Source organism: Xenopus laevis, chromosome 9_10L (assembly GCF_017654675.1).
Source record: "Xenopus laevis strain J_2021 chromosome 9_10L, Xenopus_laevis_v10.1, whole genome shotgun sequence".
NCBI lineage: Eukaryota > Metazoa > Chordata > Amphibia > Anura > Pipidae > Xenopus > Xenopus laevis.
Genome location: NC_054387.1, coordinates 81,177,385 through 81,197,916, shown reverse-complemented (window position 1 = coordinate 81,197,916; position 20,532 = coordinate 81,177,385). Strand labels below are relative to the sequence as shown.

The window sequence follows — 20,532 nt, the reverse complement described above, 5'->3', positions numbered from 1 at the left end:
CTGAAAAGACCCGAAGTCACGGAAAAACCCGAAGTCACGAAGCGCCGAAAAGACCCGAAGTCACGAAAACAGCCGAAGCCGAAGTCCTGAAGCAGCGCAAAGACCGGAAGTCTTGAAAACAGCCGAAATTGAAGTCCTGAAGCGGTGAAAAGACCCGAAGTCACGAAAGGAGGCGAAGTTGAAGTACTGGAGCCATGAGTTCAATCCTACTGAACACCAGTTTGTGTTTTTTTTTTTTTTTTTAATCCCCTGGCCACCAATGTATTATTTTAATATTCTATAGGCCCCTGCCACCAATCTTTTTTTTAAAACTTTTTTTTTGGGGCCCCAATTTTTTTTTTAACTCGTAAGGGGCCCCTTGCCACCATTGTTTTTTGTTTTTGTTTTTTTAAAAAAAAATTAATTTTCTTTTTGGTGGCCCCAAATTTTTTTAACTTGTAAGGGGGCCCCTGCCACTAGTTTTTTTGGGGTCCCAATTTGTTTTTAACTTATAAGGGGGCCCCTGCCACCAATGTTTTAAAAAAAAAAAAAAAAAAAAAAATTGAATTTTTTTTTTTGGGGCCCCAATTTTTTATAAGGGGGCCCTGACCATCAATAGCTTTTTACAACTTGTGTGTGGGGGGGTTACTTTTTTAGCGCTGATGTCTGTGTGGTCTTTTAACTGCGATGTGGAGTGGGCGGGATATGGGGTGGAGCTTGGTCGTCAGTGTGGGCGGGGCCCAGGGGGCCCCAAAAATTTTGTTGTACGGGGCCCCGTGATTTCTAATGGCGGCCCTGTGTGCAGTGCAACGGACACTCAAAAAGTGGCCCAACATGGGACGCTTCTATGGAAGCCCTGGATCATTGCTGTCATAAGGCTGCTGAACCTCTATGCTGGTAGACTAAATTCAATATATACAATAAAGCAGGACATTTTTGCAGGAGAAGATAAAGGGGCGCCAGATGGCAAAGGAAACAGAGAGAAAATTTGGAGGAATGTCCAGAAATACTAATGGTTAAGTGAGCGTGAAAATGGTTAAGTAGCCACAAAATGATTTAAAGAAAACCAAAAGACCAGTAACAACATACCAAGTCAGAGTCAGACGATGATAACCGTTTTAGTTAAGTTTAAAATGAAAACAAAACCCCCATTAATTAGCACTTAGTATCATTTTGAGGCAGAAGAGAGACAGCAAGAAACATAGGGAGAAACATAAAAGAGTATACCAAGTCTTTGAAATCCCTTAAAATAGAGGAAATGTAAAAGTTTGTTTGTTAATGAAATTTAGCAGCAAAACGACGCAATCGTGTCTCTATAAAGTGCCCCCGGTGCAAATATGTATCAAATAACATGGGGGGGGGGGGGGTAAATGTACTGCTACTAAATGTTTAAAGGAAAAGCAAATGAAAAATTTGACTTGAAGAGGTACATTGATTAAAATTGAAAAATTAGAAATTTAGAAAACCACATTGATTAAAATTGAAAAATTAGAAATTAGAAAACCTGGTGAGCTTTAACATTTTAAAAAAGGAACTGAACAATGCTCTTTCCATTGCGCTTGTTGTCTATAATTTAACAATAGTTTTTCATAAATAAATAAACAAGGTTTTGATATATAATCCTGACTGACCATCAAGATGGCTTTTCAGTGGTATCTAGCAGAGCAAATAGGTATTATACCTAAATCTCCCCCTACATGGCTTCAGGCCTAGGCCCCAGCACTGCTCCGTTTTTAACTAGCAAAGCCAGCCACAGTCTGGGAAGCAATCATATCGGCATGCCCACCCGGTGACTTCACAGTACCCTGATAGGAATAGATATGTAACCTGGAATAGATAGAACAGATCATAGAATACCATAAGGAAAAACATGTGCAAGAGCAAAAATGTGCAAAATGGTCTTAATGTGATAACTTTAAATGATTGGCCAGACCAGATTCATGCAAAGCTTCCTGGGAACTGTGGCCCCTCCTTCATGCACCACCGACTAGAGAAAAGGTAGGGGTCTTAAACGTTTGCAACACTGACTTTGACTACTGCCATTACAGGTACCATGCCTCAACAACACAATAATGTTCATTTTCTAATGGCAGTACTTGTATAATATAGTACTATACAAGGTAGGTGAGAGGTTTGCTAGTACAATGTAATAGTCCCGGAGAACAATTTAAAATACTGGATCAGATCTCGGCAGGAAAAAAGGCATACTCCCTAAAAAAAAACCTCATTCAAGGTGCTGGTTGTAGATTACTTTCAATTTGGAATTGAAAATATTAAGGTGATCCAACACTCAACAGCTCAAATTGCAATTTTTCCATAACATATTTTTTTAAATAAACCACCTTTTACTATAAATTGTAACCTTGTCATAAAACAGCTTGTAAGGGATATGTTATCTATCTCCTCTGAGAATGCCCATCACAATCACCCATTGCTTTGTTGTATACAACTACCAGTACCCCTCGACTGACTGAAGCCTGCTGGGGTGCGTCTGGAAGCTGTAGTAAAAGCAAAAAGCTTAAATATTTACATGTTACAAATGAGACCACGTGTATGTACCAACAGAACAAATTCCTGATACCCAGGGGATATAGACTACAGTAAGGCCAGAGGAGTCATAAATACCTACCCAGGTTTTATTATTACAGTCACTGATTAAAAACACAAGAGTTATGGGACAATTTGGATCTGTAATGACTTTAATATATGACCTATAAAGAAATCTTGCTTTAAAAGACAGAGTATCATAAATAATGGCTTAAAATCATATGTGAGGGAGGGGGGGAAATGTCAGAAAAGGTGACACTGTAATTATATTGTGCAATTAAAACATTATATGGCTCTGAACTTTTTTGGCTTTATATACTCACTATTACTGTACATGTCCTTCTCTTTCACCAGAAAAACCAGGGAAAGGTAGTTTTACATGCCCAGTTAATCAGCCTGATTTTAACTATAATGCCTCACAGTCTGGGTATGGTGGTGGGGGGGGGGAGGTCAAGTCCAGTTGCCAATGGCCCTTTCTGTTGGACTGGCATATGTGAAAGTAAGAAGAGCAACAGCTTCTCCCTACTTAGAGGCTGTTTGGGTTATTTACTGACAGAATTACATCAAGTCTTCAAGAAAGTGTCAACACTTCTACAATCCTAATTCCACTGTTCATGGCAGTGATACAATTTATAGATAAGTATGAAAGAACAATTCTCCATTTCAGTAAAAGGTTTTTCTTGATTGCCCGGTGTCATGTCAAATTTAATTCTCAGAATTGTATCTAAGCAGCCAGTGACCATTCCTCTGGCTCTTCAGTAAAGGCACAATAAAGAACACCATAAGGCTAAGGTAAAAAAACGGCTATAATGAAACTATAACCTCCTTCAGGATAGCCCCAAAATAGCATAGAGACATTAGAAACAAGCATGGGTCATTGTGAATAACCTGACTGTGCATCTGCACCAAGTACAAAGCATGAAGACCGGAGAAGCATTGGCCTTCCATGCAAATGAGAGGGAAATGTGAAAAAGGGGCAGATCTATGAAGCATCGTTATTTTTTTACAAACATTATCCAAACTTATCAGAAAGAGAAAATCTAACCATGATCCCATATTTAACAATTTCAGCACTGGAACAAGCTATTTTCTGAATTTCTGAACGATTTAGGATTTGATTTTCCACCCTACTCCAGCCTATTTATCAGGATCCAAATTCCAAAATATATGTCCTTATAGTATTGCCTTCTCTTTCTCCTCCATTCAGAATATTAAAAAGAAACACTAAACCGATAAAAGATCAAGCCTATAAACTTCCCCTTTAAGAGTTAACCTTCCACCAGCATGCTAGATGTCCAAGAGCTGGATTCATAGTAGGTTCCATCTAGATCAACCGAAAGTTACTTCCAGGTCAGTGAGAAGGTGAATTGCACTTGAGTTTAGCAATATGAAATGCACGTGAATTCTGAAAAAGTTTCAAAATGGATGAGGAATAATCCAGTTTGAGCGATTCGATGTAAAATAAAAGAAGTGAGAAGTCTTTCCTTCAGCAGCTGTTTCCCACTCGTGTTGCACTCAGACTGCCAGCATGTCCATTAATCTCTATAATAATCTCTTCATAAATGATCCACAGAATTTCATCAGTCAAGTCCTATCTAAAATACCTTTACCATTTATCACAATTCATCCTTAAAAAGAAAAAAAAACAGTATTTTATCATACGACAGCCATATAATACAAATATAAAGCTGCATCAGCCTGGGCGCCTATGGGGAGAACGAAAACTGTACCATACAATACAGCATTCACAGGAAATATTTTAAATAAAAACCCAAAAAACGTGGCCAAATTATTTAATTCATAAGTCAGGCCCCCAGGAGTTCAAAACCCTAACAAAGAAGCAGCAGTTTGGCAGTGAGAATTAAATATTAATATGGAATGGCCTGAAAAGACAAATAATCTGAAATAATGATTTTGTTTAGGGGGGGGGGGTCAGTGACCCGAACAACAGACAGCAATTTCTGTTGACAGGTATAAGTAGGACAGCGATATTAATAACTTAAAAACCATACAAAATACTTTCTTAGCATGTCCCCTAACCCCCAAACCTATTGGACAGAGCTATATCAATAATAAGGCAATAGTAGGGCATTGTGTAAGTCATATGTTTCTCTACTGCATTGTACTCACCTTACTATAAGCTTCCATCTCCCTTTTAATTGCTTCTATTCTTTCTGTTATGATTTGGGCTATTTCTTTTGCATCTCTTGTGTCTATTTGTTCCCCAAAATAATCTTTCTGCAAGGCAAAAATAGACTGTAAGATCCGCAAGGTAGACTCTCTGTCCTTTTTTTCAGACAGAAGGAAGCTGCACATACAATACAAGAATATAACCCGAGACACACTGGGGCTCATTTATCAACACTGGGCAAATTTGCTCATGGGCAGTTACCTATAGCAACCAATCAGTGATAAGCTTTTTAAAGCCAGCTGCAAGTAGAATAATAAATGCAGCAATCTGATTGGTTTCCAGGGGTTACTGCCCATGGGCAAATTTGCCCAGTGTTGATAAATGACCCCCACTGTGCATACAAAATACAGCCACTGAACAGATTCATTGGAAAGTGTGCAACTAAAATGAGCGACTAACACAAATGGCCTTATGTTGGAACATTGTTGGAAAGCAAATCTGGGTAAACCTTGTGAGTGTTACTACAATATGTACATGAACTTTTTCAGCATTCTCAGTCGCAGATTTGTATAACATATAATCTTCAGGGCACACGCTCAGATTTGGGGAGATTAGTTGTCCGGCGAAAAATCTCCTCTTCTTCGGGGCAACTAATCTCCCCGAACTGCCTCCCGCTGGCTAGAATGTAAATCGACGGCACGATGGCACTCCGATCGCTTCGTTTTCTGAAGTCGCCTCACGAGAAAAGGAAGTTCAGGGAGATTAGTCATCCAGAAGAAGAGGAGATTTGTCGGGCAACTAATCTCCCCGAATCTGAGCGTGTGCCCTGACCCTTAATGGGAAGTAATCTCTACAGTGACTTTAGTGAAACCTCCTTAAATGATCTTCATTCAGCCAATGGCCAATAAAGACTACAGATAAAATATTATTACATTTCTTGATCACTGCTAATCCCCTTCTGAAACCTTTTAGAAGAATAACGATGAATCTGTTTGTCAACACAATTACAAAATTAAGTGTCGCTATAGTTTTCTGAGAGCAAATCAGAAATCCAATCCAGAAATGCAAATATTTACCTGTTTTGATCCATTGTAAGGGTACAGCCTTACAGTCGGATAAGCTCTGATGGATGCAGAATTGCAGAGATGCTCATGGGCCTGACAGTTCACTTTCCCAGCCTTAATTTTACCTTTAACAGCCTGGGAATAAAAGACAAATATTTTATTTCGGACACTTAAACAGTATAAGTCACAAAAGTGAAAAAAGCTTCAGTTCATGGAAATAAGCAAATATGTTACAATCACAAAAGTGAAAAAAAGCTTCAGTTTAAGGAAATAAGTAAATTTGTTACAAAATTCTGCACTGTTAAAGGAACAGTAACACCAAAAAAATTTAAGTTTTTTTTTGAAGGAATGGCAATATAATATACTGTGGCCCTGCACTGGTTAAACTGGTGGCTTTGCTTCAGAAAAGCAACTATAGTATATATAAACAAGCTATTGTCTTTCTGAAGCAAAAACACCAGTTTTACCAGTGCAGGGCCTCAGGATATTATATTTTCCTTACTTTAAACGCTTTCATTTATTGGAGTTACTGTTCCTTTAAGTTAACAATTTAATACCATTACCATGTAATTAAAAAAAGTCTAAAGCTAACAGTAAGCTGAAAGACCCTCCTATATGGAGACCTTGTCTTTTATCAATATAATCACCTTGAGGTGGGCGATATTGGGCTGATCCAATTGTTCAGATCTCATGCCAAACAATTAGATCACAACGACGGGACTGCAGGCTGTTGGGCCAATGACTGCATCAATAAGCTGATGCAATCATCGCCCGATAGGATTTTTAACCCTGGCAGGCCTGTTGGAGAAAAGCGTCCAACTTGGTGTGAGGGGGCCAAATTGCAGCTTAAATCTGTGTATGGACCACAGTAAGATCCGAATACTACAAGCTAGTTAAAGGTGACAGGAACTGAACTTTAACATGTAAAGAGTAAATGGTGCAAAAAAAAAAAATGAAGGCACTGCTGGTGCATAAATCATTTTGTGATTATTTCATGTTTTCCTGCCAGATAGATGAAGCATTGCAGAGATTTAGATTTAGTACAAATAAAGTAAAAACGATTTGTAAATCCTTTTTAACCATCTGACAAGGGATTACGCATATCATTTAGATTAGAATAATTCTGCAAAACCAAACATTCAGTTTTACTTAGGCTATGAAAATGTACAGTCCTACAAACAACAGATAGAGTTGCAGAAACGTGCTGCTTTTTGTTCCTTGTAATGGACAGTAATGTTGCACAAGCCTCAAGCACCCAATGCCAATACTTACTCTTGCTAACAATTCAAATTCTGGATTAAAGTTCTGGCATGGGCCACACCAAGGGGCATAGAAATCTAGGACCCAGTCATCTTTTCCATTGATCACTTGTTCATAAAAACTTTCTGGCGTTAGGTCAAAAGATGCTTTAGGTAGATACCTATGTGGCAGTTGAGTAGAAGCAATGAAGACAGTTTTATTAAAATGTTGCCACAAAATTTAAGTACAAGTCACGTGTAAATATTAGGATGCATCTAGAAATGGTAGATATTAGAGGAAGATCTAAAAAGGTAAATGAAAAGGGGGAAAAGAAGATAGAATATAGTGTGGAAAAAAAAAGGAAATTAGAGCAAATTGTTACATCTTTATAAGTACCAACTCCCCATTAGAAAATATAATATAAGCATGAAAAGGAACTGGCAGAAAAAGGAGATCAGCAATAGAAATGACTGACTCAGCCAAAATACTGTTATTTAAATAGGAGATGAAGATAAAAAACCCACTAGTACAGATATTAAATGAAACTGAATATACTAAAGAGTCAGCACTTCCTATAAGAAAAGCCACCCCACATGCAGAAAATACATTAATAGACTGAACACACATTTCAAAATTCAGGATTATTACCTGCATAAATAGAGGAAAATACTTACATAAGTGCCCAATTTCTAAGTGTCTGTGAATCTCGGTGCCAGCCAGTATAACGACTAAAAGAAGCAAACATGGAGATAAACATGCTAAACAAGTATATGTTCACTTTACAGTAGCACAGTAGATATGGTATGGGTATACAAATGCAAGACACAAGAACAACTTAAATTATATACTCCTCAATTATCATTTGCCATATATAATCTGTACTTGATTGTGTCACATTACTTTAGAGATCCACAAGCCATTGCCTTATCATAGTCATGGAACTCTTTGGTAGCTCCAATATTTATAAACCACTAAATTAATGATTAATCTGTAAAAGTAAATCTTATAAATGATACTTAGTGATCTTAGCCCCCTATTTTAAAATATGAGTATATTATCTCATCTTCCCATGGCCTGTTAACGGAAGCTTATTTATTATATCAGCAGCATACACTTTAAAATATCATATTACTAACCTGAGCGTTCCATGGCTGGTATAAAAGCACTTTCCCTGCAGTCTTGTGCCTTTATATGGTCATGGAATTATTTGGTAATTTACATTGGGGGTACATTATTCCCTGTACAATGTATCCTTATAAACTGTGCTTAGTAATGTCATGTGTGTCATAACCAACTAAAACCTTTTTATCATAATAAATAACATAACCTGTGGTTATAAACCATGACTTGGACCTGTGGCCTTGCATATGTATGGTCAGAGAACACCACGGTTATTTTGAATATCTTTTTATTTTACAACACTGACTATATAATTCTTAATAGATTTTACATCAGGCTATATTATAATACAGGTATTGTATTATTATTATCCAGAATGCTCAGGACCTGGGGTTTTCTGGATAAGGGATCTTTCCCTAAATGTTATTTCCTTATTTATATACTAAAAAATTATTTAAAGGGGTGGTTCACCTTAAAATTAACTTTTATAATGTTATAGAATGGCCAATTCGAATTAACTTTTCAATTGGTCTGAATCATTTTTTTTTAAAAAAAATCATGCCAACGCAAATCATTAAAAACATTTAAAATAACCAAGCCCAGCACTATCGCGTCTACCACTACCCCAGCACTCAGTATAATAATAATAGTGGTAGCTTATTTTAAATGTTTTTAATGATTTATATTTGTTGGAAGGTTTTTTGTTACCAATAAAATTGTGCCTTTTTATTACATAAGCCTAGGTGTGGCTCTTGATATAATAAATAATGGATATATTTTAACCTTTTTTTACACTTGAAGGTAAAAATGAATCCCGGGAAAGGTGTGACATTATAGGGATTTGTTTTCATGTTTTGTATTAATCATCTTCTAATCAGACCTCTCCTATTCATATTCCAGTCTCTTATACAAATCAATGCATGGTTGCTAGGGTAACCAATTGCAAACTGGAGGGCTGCTGGATAAAAAGCTAAATAACTTAAAAACCACAAATAAAAAATGAAAACCAATTGCAAATTGCCTCAGAATATCACTCTCTACATCATACTGAAAGTTAACTCAAAAGAGAACAACCCCTTTAATAACATAAGCATAGCAATAGATGTAACACACATGCAAATAAAGACAACCCAAAAATATCTAGGTGAAATGATGAACTCACTAGTAGGTATGATGGGGATTTATATTGGAAGGGTAAAATCGAATCTCTGGAAAGGAATTTACACGTTCCTGAGTGCAGAATAAGCTGTACTTCTGGCAGTCCACACTTCCAACACTGATTAAGCCATTTATATGCTTTAAGGAAAGAAAAGGAATTAAAAAAAAAAAAATTATTCCTGGCTTATCATAAACATTTGCAAGTAAATGAATAACACTGTAAACATATAGTACACCTGGACAACATTCCACTGTTGGTGAGTTCCTGCTGTTTTAACTAACCTAATATGAGTTATGTGTTATTAGATTTGATTCTGAAAACCCCAATCTTCAGCAGGGAGTAATATTTCTTTACTCAGCAGTAAGCCTATACACATTTTCAATATCCATAGCTGGTTGCACAAAGCTCAAACTAATGAAACTTACAGTGTATTAACCGGACAATCTTGTAGCAAACAAAGAATACAACAGCTTTCCATATAATAGATTTTAGACTTATGCATGTGACTGATGACCAATGTTTTAATAATTCAGACCAGCAAGGACACAAGGTAAGTTATTAGAATCACTGCAGGAAGGGTGTCACCCTTTTTTGGATGGTGAACATCCCCTTTAAACTTATTTTATGAATTCTATTATTAATCAATAAATAAAAATTTTCCCATATAAACAGGTGCCACCTTATTTTTTTTTTTGCTATAGCACATTAATAAATGGACAACTACACAAGAGAAACTACTGTAAACTAGCCATGTGCAGTGGGGTTGTTGATAAAGTAAGGCCAAGCATTACTTTACTATATTTTTACCATCAAATCACTTAGGGGCCGATTCAGTCAGCTCGAGTGAAGGATTCGAATGAAAAATACTTCGAATTTCGAAGTATTTTTTGGGTACTTCGACCATCGAATGGGCTACTTCGACCTTCGACTACGACCTTCGACTTCGATTCGAACGATTCGAACTAAAAATCGTTCGACTATTCGACCATTCGATAGTCGAAGTACTTTCCCTTTAAAAAAAACTTCGACCCCCTACTTCGGCAGCTAAAAGCTACCGAAGTCAATGTTAGCCTATGGGGAAGGTCCCCATAGGCTTGCCTGTGATTTTTTGATCGAAGGATTTTCCTTCGATCGTTGGATTAAAATCCTTCGATCGATCGATCGCAGGATTAGCGCAAAATCGTTCGACTTCGATATTCGAAGTCGAACGATTTTAGTTCACAGTCGAATATCGAGGGTTAATTAACCCTCGATATTCGACCCTTGATGAATCGGCCACTTAATCTCAAACTAATAAAAATATTAAAAAACAAAAAAAAACCAAAAAACCAAAAGGGTTGTAGGTTTTTAAAATTTCTGCTCATACCTTTGCCATGTGTTTCCACTCGGGCATTAGTGCTTGGCATGGTCCACACCATGGAGCATAGAAATCCACCATCCAGATCTCATCTGCTCTCCGATTTCTTACCAGAAATTGAAAAGTCTCCGGTGTGAGAGTCACAACTGAAGGATTACGAAGGTCCTAAATGATCAAGGATGAGTCAAATTAATCTTTAAAACATCAAGGAGATAATGCCATAAAAAGAGTAGGAATTGCTACAAAGCAGCAAATCAGCACATATTCTGGTAGCTTTCTGTTTTTCGGGTGTCTGCAAGAGATATTTATTCTAAAAGGATTCAATGTTTCCTTAAAATGCACTTCAATATAACTTGGACACCAATAATAAGATCCAACAAAATAGCCTTGAAAATGGTAAACTTAAAATAAACAGAATTAGGAGGATAAGTCAAAACAGGACTAAAACTAAAAAAAAACAGTTGCTTAGAATAGGCATATCTACAACATATTAAATACTCATTTAAAAGTGAAAAGTGAACTGAAAATATTAAAACCAAGCCGATTTGTAAATGACCTGTACAATATTTCACTTTGTCCTGCAGTAGGTTATGCAACATTATCACTGCAACTGCTCATCCCTAGGATTATTCAATAAGTCAAAAAGGTGGAGTGGTTTTGCTGACATGTAAAGGCAATGTCCAACAAATCATAATAATAATTTCCTTTAGTTATTCTAGATGCAATAGAGCAGTAATATTAGCGGATGACTGGCTGTATAACCTCTGGGACCAGTAATGACAACAGAAATATACCTCTATAAACTCCAGAATCTCTTCAGCATCATTATGTCCTTTATATTCATAGACGGTGGACTGGTTGAACACTACTGTTGTGGGATAAGCTCTTATATTGTGCTGTCAAAAATAAAAATTAACAAAACAATTAACAAGTGTCTATTTTCCTTAGGCCCGATCACAGGTCCCCAACCAGTGAGCCACATTCAAAAATAAAGAGTTGGGGAGCAACACAGGCATGCAAAAACTTCATGGGGTGCCAAATAAGGGCTGTAATTAGCTATTTGGAAGCCCCTATGTGGACTGGCAGCCTACAGGAGATTATATTTGGCACTTCCCTGGGGGAAGTTTTTTTTGCAGGGAAATCCCTGTGAAAAACAAAATGGCACCCACTAGCGATTCAGGCTTTCCTCAGTCTTGAACATTTTTCTACACATTATGATGAATCTGATCTATGCATTGTATTTTTCTTCCTATCTATGAAATTAAAACTTGCCTCCAAGCCTTGAATTCGAAAATAAGCACCTGCTTTGAGGCCAATGGGAGTAACATCCAAGGGGTTGGTGAGCAACATGTTGCTCGCGAGCTACTGATTGGGGATCACTGGGTTATATTAAATACAATGATGAAGTATGGCAATAAAAATAAACTGTCAGCTCTTTTATATTAACCGTTAGATACAAAAATGGTTCAGTGTTCAATGTTTTTGTCAATAATATCCATCATCTCCTTGGCAGTTCACATAACAATTGAAATATGAGATAAATGCACATCATTTTGAAAAAGAGCCTGATAGGAAGAAAAATACAATGCATAGATCAGATTCATCATAATGTGTAGAAAAATGTTCAAGGCTGAGGAAAGCCTGAATCGCTAGTGGGTGCCATTTTGTTTTTCACAGGGATTTCCCTGCAAAAAAAACTTCCCCCAGGGTCTGTTGGTTTAAAGAGAAGCGATTGTCACGGGTGGCTAGCGCTACTCCCCAGCGACTCAGGTTTAAGATAAGCCTTTTACATCCAATAAAACATTGCTAAAGGCAGGTCTGTATGAAGAGGCACAAACAGGTCCCAGCAGCTCGCTAAATAGTGACTTTCTATAGCAGCCCCTCTGGCATTTGCCAGAACCCACAGATTGCCAGTCTGGGCCTGTCTAAAGGATACTGATCCTCCACTTACCGTTTTGCAGAGTCCTTCATGGATGGTACAGTCCAACGTTCCAAACTTTATTTGACCAAAAAGACGTTTAGATGCTATCCGGAGTTCTGGTAGCAATGCACGACATGGAGGGCACCACTAATGAAGACAACAATGTTTACAGATTTTTCCATAGGGTTATAGAATTAAATGTTATAACAGTCAAAAGCAATACTTTTTTATAGTCAAATACTTAAATATATATATATCTATATATCTATATATATGTATATGTATATGTATATCTATATATATATATATATATATATATATATATATATATATATATATATATATATATATATATATAGATATATATAGATATATATATATATATATATATATATCTATATATCTCTATATATATATTCTCTTAATAAAGTACTGGATTTTACTTATGCTTTAGACATGGTTACATGGCAACCTTTTCAACAAAGCATAAAAGCAGGATTCCAAATCAGGAACAGATTTTTTAGATTGTCGTATATTGGAGAAACTTTCTTTTTCAGTAATGAAAGTAAAAATTTAAAGTTTTTGCCTTTACATCTCTTTTAAAATATCTCTACTTACAAAACTGTGTTGATCTGATTGTGTCTTCTCTATGGAAGCATATACATATATCAACAAACTCAGAGAGTTAATCTGTTAATCATGTATCTGCACTTTTTTTTATATTCTGAACATACACCCTATAATGCCTGATGGCCAACCCCAAGTTCTTTACGTAGACAGAGGAGCTACACCTATTACACAAGCTGCTGGTCTTAAAGCAGTAAGTAACTCTTTGTCTCCCATTGTTAAACAGAACTATGCCAGGTAAGAGAAATACACAATACAGGAATAAATGGTAATTCAATATCATAAATCTAATTTTATCAAAAAAGTGAACATTGACCATTACTGTACTTACAGGAGCAAAGAAGTCAACAAGCCAAGCATCTCGGTCATTTCCTGGAAAATTTGTGGGTCCCAGTGTAACGACATGGGAATTGACACTTTCTTTGGCAAAGGAAACCAAATCATACAGCTGCATTTTCCCTAAAACATATCAAAGAGAACGGTTATAACTTTTCGCACAAATAAGTGAAGCCTAACAAAATAATTATAAATGAAAACCCCTCATGGTCCTTGTTCATACCCTTGAGTGAAAGATTCATTATAATTTTCTTGGCAGAAGCAATTGCCTCTCTCTCAATGCTGAAACATCACCCAGTGGTCATAAATGGATTGCACTGTTTTACAGGAGTTTAGGAAGGATACCGTGGCCAATATAAGCAATATGGCACTTTCCATTCAAATGTATAATTATACAGTGGTTCGATGTTCTTTGTACACAGTAAGTTGTGCTCTTATATTGGTCTGTGTAGTATATTACAGAATTGTAAGACAAATCTCATATGCTAGAATAGGCTTTTAAAATGCTACTGAAATATTCTGCTGATTCTGTTTTAAAGCACCTGGAGCCCGTAATATTTACCTACATCTGCCAGGTATGGGCATTGACCCCTTAGTGATATTCCTTTGTACTTGGAAAGCCCACAACTGGCAACTTCAATTGTTGGTAAGGAGAGATTCAGCCTACTGCACCAGACCCACTAGGTATATCACAATAATGGCTTAACTTTAAACACTAACATAAATCTGTGCATCTGATAGGGTCCTCTGGTCTAGTCTTGTGCAAACAGAAGGCAAATAAGCAAACATAATAAAGATCAGACCTACTTATTTTTTTTTTAAGTAGCACACAAATATAAGCAGTATGTCATTGCAAATAAGGAATTCTAATATCTGGTTGAGGCTTGTCCTATTTACACAGAAGCATTCTGATGAAATGTCAACAATGAAATATTCTCTCACTTTCTCACCATGATGTATTTCATAGGTGCTGATGCCTTTCCCTTTGAATGCTGCAACACATGGCTTGCGAATATAAAGCTGACTGCAGATTGAAGGGCTGGAATAACAATCAAACTTGCCAACCTAAAGATGAGGGAAATGGAAAGAAAATGAAGGGCCAATTTTGAAATTTAAGCACATCTTATTATTTTTTTTTTCCATAGGCATGTGGGATCCTTTCCAGCCAGCTGAATTGCACCACTGACATGATCCCTGTGGGCAGTCACCTACCTGGACATGTTCACTACGGAGGAGAACTGTCAGTTTTTTGAGCTCTGGAAGACTGGATTGTTCATCTGTTCCAAATGTAAAAAAAATAAGCCAGCGATGATGGGATAACTTGCCCTTTAAATATATATATATAATTTACAGTCAAAATATGATTTACAATGGTTCATTTCATATTTGTAGATTTTAAGAAAACAGTGCCCCAGTAACCCATGTTATGTCTGTGTATGTACCTGTGTGCACATTTCTTGGCTTTTTTGTTTGGGGTTTTAATCATGTGTCTTTTTTTTCTTGAAAGCAAAACAGCCAATTAAATTGCGACTGCTTATAAACCAGATAGTTAGTGGTTTTAAGTTGATTTAACTTACCATCAGCACAATAAAACAAGAATGCATCTTTGTTTTAATCACAAAGAGGGGGCAGCACAAAAACAGGCAATGTTCCTTATAGTTTTTTGGTGTTAGCCACATTGAGAAAAATAAAGCAAAGCGTCTTTGTCTTCACTGGCTCATTAAGCTATTTGAAACAGAAATGACTAAGGAACTAAGTGGAATATGTACAAATGATGCTTTATTCATGGCCAGAATAAGCACAACTAGAATGCAGACCAAGCGAAATACACTTCATTTTTAAGAATGCCACAAATCCACATTTTTTTTGTTTACCTGTAAAGATTCTGGAGAAATCTTTTCCAAATCAGGGAGGTGTTTAAGCACTTCTTTATAGATCTCCCTTGTATCTAAAGAATTAAGAAACTACAAAGAAAAAAAGGAGACAAGATTAGCAGACAACAGTCAATTATATCAAGTACTTAAAAGTAAGCCAACTGATAGGGTCATATGAAAAAGTTTGGGAACCCCTCTAAATTCTTTGGGGTTTTGTTTATCATGGGTTGAGCTTTCAAAGTAGCAACTTCCTTTTAATATATAACATGCCTTATGGAAACAGTAGTATTTCAGTAGTGACATAAAGTTTATTGGATTAACAGAAAATATGCAATATGCATCATAACAAAATTAGACAGGTGCATACATTGGGGCACCCAACAGAGATATTACATCAATACTTAGTTGAGCCTTTTGTAAATGTAACAGCCTCTAGACGCCTCCTATAGCCTTTGAGGAGTGTCTGGATTCTGGATGGAGGTATTTTTGACCATTCTTCCATACAAAATCTCTCCAGTTCAGTTAAATATGATGGCTGTCGAGCATGGTCAGCCTGCTTCAAATCATCCCATAGATTTTCCATGATTCTAGAATATTGTACTTCTCCCTCTGCATACATGCCTTTGTAGATTTTGAAGTGCGTTTAGTCATTGTCTTGTTGGAATATCCAACCCCTGCGTAACTTCAACTTTGTGACTGATGCTTGATCATTATCCTGAATAATTTGTTGATATTGGGTTGAATTCACCCAACCCTCAACTTTAACAAGGGCCCCAGTCCCTGAACTAGCCACACAGCCCCACAGCATGATGGAACCTCCACCAAATTTGACAGTACGTAGCAGGTGTTTTTCTTGGAATGCGGTGTTCTTCTGCATAAAAAGCACTTTTTGTTATGACCAAATAACAAAATTTTCGTCTCATCAGCCCAAAACACTTTGTGGCTTTTCTAAATGCGACTTTGTTTGTCGCGTGAGTGCAGAAAGGGCTTCTTTCTCATCACCCTGCCATACAGATGTTCTATGTGCAAATTTCACTGAATTGTAGAACGATGTACAGATACTCCATCTGCAGCAAGATGTTCTTGCAGGTCTTTGGAGGTGATCTTTGGGTTGTCTGTAACCATTCTCACAAACCTCCACATATGTTGCTCTTGTATTTTTCTTGGCCTGCCAAACCTGGGTTTGACAGCAATTGTACCTGTGGCCATTTCTTGATTATATTCCTTACAGTTGAAACTGACAGTTTGAACCTATGAGATAGCTTTTTGCAGCCTTCCCCTAAACCATGATACTGAATAATCTTGGTTTTCAGATCTTTTGAGAGTTGCTTTGAGGATCCCATGCTGTCACTCTTCAGAGGAGAGTCAAACAGAAGCACAACTTGCAATTGGCCACCTTAAATACTTTTTCTCATGATTGGACACACCTGCCTATGAAGTTCAAGGCTTAACGAGCTAATCCAACCAATTTGGTGTTGCCAGTAATCAGTATGGAACAGTTACATACATTCAAATTAGCAAAATTACAAGGGTACCCACATTTTTGCACAACCAGTTTTTCACATTTGATTTAATTTCATACAATTGAATACTGCTTCACTAAAAATCTTTGCTCAGAAAACACCCCAGTACTCAGATGTTCCTAGGAAATGAAAGACATACCAGTGGAGTAAATTATTATGCAGGCTGAGAGGGGTTCCCAAATGTTTTTGTATGACTGTACATTTTTGAATACTGCCCTTAACCCTAAATAAATAATATAGTAATACAAGAAGCAGGCTGTATCACATATGAAACATTTATTTGATGCACAAATCACAGATGTATCTAAAACTCAAATTAACCATACCAAAAGGACAAATGTACCTCAGTGCTCCATCTTCCCTGAGCTCTACCCTCCTGATGTGTTTAGTGTCATTGGATGCTTTATCAGAAGAGATAACAAACCTACTTTAATTTTTTTTGCCTGCAGTTTGTGAGTAGCAGGAGTGAAAGGTCAATTGGCACAGTAAGTGACAATATTAGAGAAGTAAGCAATGAACTGCACAGAGCAGAGAACCAGAGAGCGAGTGGTCTAAAGGTGGCCATAGATGCACAGATAATATCATACAAAACTAACTTTTGTACGATATTTGGTGCGTGTATGGTGAGAAAAGAGGTGACCGATCTAGGCAGAAGACTTGGATATCGGTCGGCTCATCGATCAGACGGAACATTTTGATTGGGTGCCTTTGAAGGCACCTAAACATTGGCCATTGTTAGGGCTGAATCAGATACAGGTATTGTTTTTATCTGTATACCTGACGATTCAGCTATACATGTGTTCATTGAAATTAACTATCTTTCTTGGAAAGACCTTTTCCAAGAAAGATCGAATTGCTAGGTCTATGGCCACCTTAAGTCCCACTAAACCCCAGGGTTGCTTAAAGAAATATAATTTCTCTGTATGCACTACAAGAAAGCTTAAAGGGGTTGTTCACCTTCAAATGCTTTTTTTCAGTCCAGTTGGTTTCAGATAGTTCATAAGAAATAAACTTTTTGCCATTTACTTTCCATTTTCTATTTGTGACGGTTTTCCTAATATTGAAGTGTAAAGTTTAAATTTTCACCTTCCCTTTTTATGTCTTTCTAAAGCAGCTGTTAAGATTGATACAATAGCTGGTATCAAATAAATGTAGCAAATTGTAAATTCATAATCTGCACCTGGATTACTGAGCAGCCAGACTGAAACACCTGAGACAGGAACATTAAACATTAGAAAAATGGTTAAAAAAAAAATAAAAGATGGAAATTAAAGTCTTTATTTCTGGTGAGCAATCTGAAAACCACTGAACTGAAAAAAGTGTTTGGAAGGTGAACAACCCCTTAAAACTGTGATCCATGATATGTAGAGTTTCAGCTAGTAGTGATTTGCAGGTCGACAAATTGTTGCTTCCCTTATATAATCGCATCTGACCTGCCCCTGTCTCTGACGTCAGGGAGGGAGCGGGCAGGCGTGCATCTATAAATAGACGCGGCCAGAATCGGTGGGTGGGATGGGCAGCAGGAAGAGCTCGACCTAAATCAGCCTGTGGCCTGAACCCGGGTCCCAGTGCATCACTTTGGCTAGTTACGACCTTAGTGATGTCAGACCATACCACAAGATATTAGGTCACAATCTATTATGGCATAAGATTAAGGGATTTTAACACAACAGTACTATGTGAAGTGATAAAGTAGGCCATTGTCAGCCAAACTAAAAACATTACTGTATCAACCAGTCAATCGTGGGCCAAGAAAATAGTTTTATATATAATGATATGTTTGTGCTTATCTGATATGCTACATTAATATACATTTATATATATCATATTATGTATATACATTACCAAAACATCGCCTTTCTCCTTGTCCATTAATGTGGAACCGGGTGGGAAGTAAACTGTAGCACTTGATGTAATTTCCAAATTATCACAAAGATCACCCTGGGTAGCACAGTCCATCCATCCCACTTTAACAAGACCTTCCTAATAAACAAAGGAAAGGGAAACGATAAGAGCATTACACTGCAGCAGAAATGTCTGCAAAAGGCTTTGGCGTATGAGCGGATTATTCTCTAAAAATAAATGTCACTGGATGGTTTTTTAAAAAAAAGGTTACTCTTTAATGAGTTGTTTCAATAAAACATTTTATAAGCATCAGTGCATCACAACAGCATTAATGTTAATATACAATTTGTACTTATTTCAAAATGGCTCCTGCTGCAGCATGGTTGCGAACCGCACTGGTTTGAAGAGGATCAGCATAGCAGTTATCAGATGGGTGAGAAAGGATGGGATTGTCTTCTTGTTGAAATAAAATATCACCAAACTTCTATGCTGCACACTATGTTAAACTATGAGGTAGTTAATCCTAAAGTGGGCTGGAGCTTCCCAGGGGAAACATATTATATGCCAAAGAAAAAAATATTTGGAGCAGAGGGCCATCTGATGTCAGGGAGAGCCAAACAATATTAAGAGTTAGAGGGAAAAATGTTAGAAGGATAATTTAAAAATGGCCTTCAGCCTGGTACAGTGAGCTAAACCCATAACATAGCTGCCCTTAAAGGGGACTCGTCACCCAAAATAATTATTCAAAATCCTATTTTATCACATTAATCAAGCAAAATTAACTTTAATTACACTATATAAATTATTTAATTCTTGTTTCCTTCAGTCTGGGATTTCAACATTATAGCAAGCAGGCAGCAGCCATTTTGTGGACACTGTTATTAAGACAAGCCTTGTATCATCTCAGAATCTTGTTTGTGCACCAGAATGGGGGATCTGATGTCCATCCCCATGTCCTGGTTACACAATTAAATGGTGAAGAGAATGGGGGAATGTGTGGAGAGCAGTGACATCTAGGAAGTGCTGAATGGAAAGTGAAAGTAATTGTCTGCCCCGCCTCTATGCCACTGGCATAGAGGAGTGGCAGACGATATTTGATTGACAGCTGAGATTTTTAAATGAGCTTACAACAGCTATGAGTGCTTTAATAAAAAATTGGATTTCATGTTTAATTTGAAAAGGACTTTTATTATACAAATTTGTGTGTCTGGGTGACAGGTCCACTTTAAACTTGTATAAATATTCTTGGCATTCACCATTGCTACTTACAGATGCAGCCACTTTGGTTTGTCTGTTTGACACAGAATAACTAAACACAGATATCCCATTTATCTCATTTAACACAGAAAACTGTGACACAACATCCCATCTAATTAAAGCATTCACCATTGTGAACAATGGTGCTTTGGTATGCTAATGAAAAGGTTAAATGCATTAAATGAGTTAAGATAACTTTAGATAACACAGTTTCTTCAATTAACTCTGAGTCATGACGCATTTAACTCACAAATCCAAGTGGCTTCATCTGTACTACTCGTGTCTGGGGCATGGCACGAGTGCTAACCTTTCCTAAGTGCTAAAGTTTCACAAGTGCTTAGAAATGACAGTTAAACAAGGCAGTTGGACAAGGCATTGACAAGGCAAAAGGAACCGGATTCCCCTGCAATCAACAGTGAACCATCTGGGATAAGAAGAAAACAGATTTGTTTGTACCTGCTAGTTTGTAACTTCTTACTCCAAACATGCTTTATCCTGCATTTCTCCTCCTTTCACTCTCATGTTTCATAAAACATTTTTCACTACCTCCTCCA

General features: G+C 37.0%; 1 protein-coding gene across 2 annotated transcripts in view; it reads right to left on the bottom strand.

Annotated features, from left to right (window-relative positions):
* Positions 1 to 717: 717 nt before the first annotated feature.
* Positions 718 to 20,532, bottom strand: part of dnajc10.L (DnaJ heat shock protein family (Hsp40) member C10 L homeolog) — a 38,312-nt gene continuing 18,497 nt past the window's right edge. For both annotated transcript variants that reach the window (XM_018236017.2, XM_018236018.2), the window contains exons 11-24: positions 18,722 to 18,859; positions 15,354 to 15,443; positions 14,692 to 14,805; positions 14,430 to 14,544; positions 13,475 to 13,602; positions 12,547 to 12,663; positions 11,390 to 11,491; positions 10,605 to 10,760; positions 9,242 to 9,375; positions 7,635 to 7,688; positions 6,994 to 7,141; positions 5,734 to 5,856; positions 4,657 to 4,764; positions 718 to 4,154 (exon numbers count right to left, since the gene is read on the bottom strand). In XM_018236017.2, the coding sequence (XP_018091506.1) occupies positions 4,143 to 4,154; positions 4,657 to 4,764; positions 5,734 to 5,856; positions 6,994 to 7,141; positions 7,635 to 7,688; positions 9,242 to 9,375; positions 10,605 to 10,760; positions 11,390 to 11,491; positions 12,547 to 12,663; positions 13,475 to 13,602; positions 14,430 to 14,544; positions 14,692 to 14,805; positions 15,354 to 15,443; positions 18,722 to 18,859 (1,539 nt within the window). In that variant the 3' untranslated portion in view covers positions 718 to 4,142. The remainder of the gene's footprint in view (positions 4,155 to 4,656; positions 4,765 to 5,733; positions 5,857 to 6,993; positions 7,142 to 7,634; positions 7,689 to 9,241; positions 9,376 to 10,604; positions 10,761 to 11,389; positions 11,492 to 12,546; positions 12,664 to 13,474; positions 13,603 to 14,429; positions 14,545 to 14,691; positions 14,806 to 15,353; positions 15,444 to 18,721; positions 18,860 to 20,532) is intronic.